We start from the raw sequence: 5,800 nt of genomic DNA on the forward strand, positions 1-5,800 counted from the left end.
ACTAGCTGATCACAAGTGTATGTGCTGCGGTCGCTTAAACCATTAACGGGTTAAGTGGGGCAATTCGATATCAACTACTCACTGTTAATACATGCGTGTGCGAGTTGAACGCAGTAACGAAATAATGCTAGTGTGCCAGTTGTGTGTAGCGAGCGAAGTGAACAACATTTCAGAACCGAGTGATTTTTTTTAAGGTCTGACTCATTCTTGTTGTTTGTTTGTTGTTATTGCAAAATTTAGTTACCCGTTTGTGAATGTATGAAATTGTAGGGCTATTATGTAACAACGACTTTGTATTCGGTGAAGAAGAAAACTTTAATTCTTTATTTTATTCCATTTGTTGCAGGCGCAGACGGAAAAGACGGAAAAACTTTTGACAAGCCAGGTGGTGGCTATCAGCTTAATCACTAACACACTGAGCAGTATTAATTCAATTAAATAATAATAGCAAACCGCAACAAAAAGGTAAATACTTACATATGTATGTATGTATGTATAAACGATCTGGTGAGGTCATCAATCTACATACATATGTGGAATCCAAGTAGACTATGTGTGTATACAAATTGAGAAGAGTTGGTCATTTGTAATTTGGCCTTGAGAATGTTTGAGGAGTGGCCTCGTCCAGAAAATGGTTTAAATACAATATTACATTTATATATTACAACTTTATTGGTTTAACTTTGTCTACAAAAACCAATATGTAAATATGTAAATAATAGTGATTTAGAAACTCCAGACTCTTTTGTGAATAAGTTCGCGTAATATGACAACTTTAGGATTTAATAATGGTGTTCGTTTGAAAAAGTTTGCTAAGACCATGATAAAAATATAGTAAGGCTCTATCCAGAATTGCAGCGGACGAATGTAAAGCGAGCGGGTGCCACCCCCATTTTCCTAAAATTTCTTGAAAACCCATTTCTTTGCTAAAGAGCGATTGTATATGTATATCAATTTTGAATAAATATTGATGAATTCCTTAGTCACTCTTCTCAAATAGTCTGAAAGTCCGGTACATAGATAATATATAAATTCAAGGCCGTATTTAAGAAAAGTCGCCTAATTTCGACAATTTTTATGCGATTGCAATAACTGAGCTATCAGGTTATTTAAAAATAGATTTAACTTTAGTTAGTTCTACATATTTTGAAATTGTTGAAATTATCGATGGTCAAAATTTAAAAAATTAAGAAAAATATGGGTTTTTTTTTACCCGATACAAAATCCCAACAAGCCAAATCCGACAATAGATTATTATATACCATTTTAAAGACCTATATGTATATCCTCTTCTCAGATCATATTCGTCCTTTGAATTCGAATCAAAAATAGCCATTCAAAAACTCATAAATCTACAAAATCCTATTTTCTGACCTAAACCGACAGGTCGCGACCTCTAAATGACCTTTAAAAAATCTATAAAAATAGGAAATAATATTTATCATAAAAACAAATGAAATTAGAGGATAGGGTCCTTAAATTTCCAAAAAAAATATTTTCGATGGGCATCCTAATGTATATAGGGTATTCAAAAGACGTGTTAAGCGTCATATCTAATGTCTTAAAATCGTAAACTTTTGCAACGATAAATATCGGTAAACATTTTTTTAGGCGGTTTGTAACTACACATGTTTTTAAACTGAGCGAATTAGCTCTTCTTATACCCTGTGAAATGGTCAAGAATCACTTTAAGCGTTATTTTACATAAAAAAAAAAATTGTACAACTTAAATTATTTTTTGGCCGTAGCCGCTCTCCAAACGCTCTATAGGCCAAATGACGGCGACCTTTTGTCAGTGTATGTATATTTCGCCTTGTATATTTCTTTGAATTTTGCATTCTTACAACGGAATTATTATCTTTTTTTTGTAGAAATCTTACAAAATCGAAAAATTTTAATTTAAACGTATTACATAGCAACGACCGAAACGAGCATACGAAAAAATGGAGAATTTCACGCCCAAGGAGGTGAAAATTCTGGAAACAGTCGAGGACATTCAAGAGCGTCGAGAACAGGTGCTTACGCGGTATAATGAATTTAAGATCGAGACCCGCCAGAAGCGCGAGAAACTAGAAGATTCACGACGCTTTCAATACTTCAAGCGAGATGCGGACGAGCTAGAATCTTGGATTCATGAAAAGTTACAGGCCGCAAGCGAGGAGAGCTATCGCGATCCCACAAACTTGCAAGCGAAAATTCAAAAGCATCAAGCCTTCGAAGCGGAGGTCTCAGCTCATAGCAATGCTATTGTCTCACTTGACAACACAGGTCAAGAGATGATCAATCAACAGCATTTTGCTTCCGAAACGATTTTACGTCGATTGGATGAATTACACCGTTTGTGGGAGTTGCTGTTGAGTCGTCTAGCGGAGAAGGGCCAAAAATTGCAGCAAGCATTGGTTTTGGTGCAGTTTTTGCGACAATGCGAAGAAGTCATGTTTTGGATCAAGGACAAGGAGGCTTTCGTTACAGCAGATGAATTCGGCCAAGATTTGGAGCATGTGGAGGTTTTACAGCGTAAGTTTGACGAATTCCAAAAGGATATGGCTTCGCAGGAGTATCGTGTCATCGAAGTGAACCAGTTGGCCGACAAGCTGGTTCAAGACGGCCACCCAGAACGCGAAACAATAACCAAACGCAAGGAGGAATTGAACGAGGCTTGGCAGCGCCTCAAGCAGTTGGCAATTGTGCGCCAAGAAAAATTATTTGGTGCGCATGAAATTCAAAGATTCAATCGCGACGCCGATGAGACCGTTGCTTGGATCGCCGAAAAAGATGTTGTACTATCATCGGACGACTACGGCCGTGACTTGGCCAGTGTACAAGCTTTGCAGCGCAAACACGAGGGCGTGGAACGCGATCTAGCTGCCCTCGAGGATAAAGTATCCACCTTGGGCGCGGAGGCATTACGTCTTTGTTCAATTCATGCCGACCATAGCGACCAAATTCGCGACAAGCAGGCAGAAATTGCCAACTACTGGCAAAGCTTAACGGCGAAGGCTCGCGAGCGTAAGCAGAAGCTGGATGAGTCGTACTTCTTGCACCGTTTTTTGGCTGACTTCCGCGACTTAGTGTCATGGATAAATGGCATGAAGGCCATAATTTCCGCCGATGAGTTGGCCAAGGATGTAGCTGGAGCCGAGGCACTTTTGGAACGTCACCAGGAGCATAAGGGTGAGATCGATGCTCGCGAGGACAGCTTTAAATTGACTACCGAGTCGGGCCGCAAACTATTAGAGCGTGAACATTACGCTGCAGCTGAGATTCAAGAAAAATTGGCTGCATTAGAAAATGACAAAAGTTCATTGTTGTCTTTATGGGAAGATCGTCGCATCCTGTATGAGCAGTGTATGGATTTGCAGCTATTTTATCGCGATACCGAACAAGCAGACACATGGATGGCTAAGCAAGAGGCTTTTCTTGCCAATGAAGATCTTGGCGATTCCTTAGACTCTGTTGAGGCTTTGATAAAAAAGCACGAGGACTTTGAGAAGAGTCTCGCTGCGCAGGAAGAGAAAATCAAGGCACTTGATATATTCGCCACTAAGCTAATCGACGGTCAGCACTATGCTGCCGACGATGTGGCACAACGTCGTCAAATGCTGCTCGCACGACGGTCGGCGTTGCAAGAAAAGTCCGCACGGCGGCGACAGCTGTTGGAAGATTCCAATCGTTATCAGCAGTTTGAACGCGACTGCGACGAGACCAAAGGTTGGATCAGTGAGAAACTGAAGTTTGCCACCGATGACAGCTATTTGGACCCAACCAATTTGAATGGCAAAATGCAGAAACATCAAAACTTCGAACATGAACTCAACGCTAACAAATCCCGTATTGAGGACATCACAACAGTAGGTACTGAGCTGATCGAAAAGAAACATTACGCATCTGACCAGATTAACACACGCATGCAGGAGATTGTTGTATTATGGGAGACATTGGTGCAGGCTTCCGATAAAAAGGGCTGCAAACTACACGAGGCTTGTCAACAGCAACAATTCAATCGCACCATTGAAGACATAGAGCTGTGGCTAAGCGAAATCGAGGGCCAGCTGTTGTCCGAAGACCATGGCAAGGATTTGACATCGGTGCAAAATTTACAGAAAAAGCATGCACTGCTCGAGGCGGACGTCATGGCCCATCAGGACCGTATCGAGAGCATCAAAGTGGCTGCGAATAAATTCATCGAGTCTGGTCACTTTGATGCAGACAACATTCGGCACAAGGAAGCCAATTTGTCTGAGCGTTACGCTGCACTAGCTGCCCCGATGGCCGAGCGGAAGCAGCATTTATTGGATTCACTACAGGTACAGCAACTATTCCGCGACTTAGAAGACGAGGCGGCTTGGATACGCGAGAAAGAGCCCATCGCTGCTTCGACCAATCGCGGTAGGGACTTAATTGGCGTGCAAAACCTTATTAAAAAACATCAGGCTGTTTTGGCTGAGATCAACAATCACGAGCCCCGCTTACTTAATGTCATCAGTTCAGGTGAGAATATGCTGAAGGAGCAGCCATTTGCTAGCGAGGATATTCGCCAGCGCTTGGATGCATTGCAGGAACAGTGGAATACACTAAAGGACAAGTCAAATCAACGCAAACAAGATCTTGAAGACTCTCTCCAAGCACATCAGTATTTTGCTGACGCCAACGAGGCCGAGTCATGGATGCGTGAGAAGGAACCAATAGCTACCAGCAACGATTACGGCAAGGACGAAGACTCTGCCGAGGCATTACTGAAAAAGCACGAAGCACTAGTTTCTGATTTGGAAGCCTTCGGTAATACCATACAGGCATTGCAAGAACAAGCTAGAAACTGTCGGCAACAAGAAACGCCTGTCGTCGACATAACTGGCAAGGAATGTGTTGTGGCCCTTTACGACTATACTGAAAAATCACCACGTGAGGTTTCAATGAAGAAGGGTGATGTGCTGACGCTTCTCAACTCGAATAACAAAGACTGGTGGAAGGTTGAGGTGAACGATCGCCAAGGATTTGTGCCAGCTGCCTACATCAAAAAGATTGAAGCTGGTCTAAGTGCTAGTCAGCAGAATCTTGTGGATAATCACTCTATTGCTAAACGCCAGAATCAAATCAATTCCCAATACGATAATTTGCTAGCGCTGGCACGCGAACGTCAAAACAAATTGAACGAGACGGTAAAGGCATACGTCCTCGTTCGAGAAGCAGCCGATTTGGCCCACTGGATTAAGGACAAAGAAAATCACGCCCAAATCGCTGATGTTGTGGGTGAAGACCTTGAAGAAGTTGAAGTATTACAAAAGAAGTTCGATGATTTCAACGACGACTTGAAGGCCAACGAAGTGCGCTTAGCAAACATGAATGAAATCGCCGTTCAACTGACTTCTCTAGGCCAAACAGAGGCTGCCTTGAAGATCCAATCCCAAATGCAAGACTTGAATGACAAATGGAACAACCTGCAGCAGCTGACCGCCGAAAAGGCGAGCCAACTTGGATCTGCGCACGAAGTGCAGCGCTTCCATCGAGACATCGACGAAACGAAGGACTGGATCGCTGAAAAGGAGAATGCTCTAAACAATAATGACTTGGGCAAGGATTTGCGCAGCGTTCAAACTTTGCAGCGCAAACACGAGGGTGTTGAACGCGACCTGGCTGCATTGCGGGACAAAATACGGCAATTGGATGAAACTGCCAATCGCTTAATGCAATCACATCCTGACACCGCTGAGCAAACTTACGCCAAACAAAAGGAGATCAATGAGATGTGGGATCAAATTATTACGAAAGCAACTGCACGTAAAGAAAAACTTTTGGACTC

The 5,800-nt window shown here is 42.4% G+C and overlaps 1 protein-coding gene across 1 annotated transcript in view; it reads left to right on the forward strand.

The window, feature by feature from the left end:
• Nucleotides 1–346: 346 nt before the first annotated feature.
• LOC118748115 (spectrin alpha chain) overlaps nucleotides 347–5,800 on the forward strand; it is a gene marked incomplete in the record, with an annotated part of 37,544 nt that continues 32,090 nt past the window's right edge. The window contains 2 exon segments of the mRNA XM_036482428.1: nucleotides 347–465; nucleotides 1,872–5,800. Coding sequence (XP_036338321.1) covers nucleotides 1,944–5,800 — 3,857 coding nt within the window.

This window comes from Rhagoletis pomonella, unplaced genomic scaffold (genome assembly GCF_013731165.1).
Source record: "Rhagoletis pomonella isolate Grant_MI unplaced genomic scaffold, Rhpom_1.0 Rhpom_scaffold_00012, whole genome shotgun sequence".
Lineage (NCBI taxonomy): Eukaryota > Metazoa > Arthropoda > Insecta > Diptera > Tephritidae > Rhagoletis > Rhagoletis pomonella.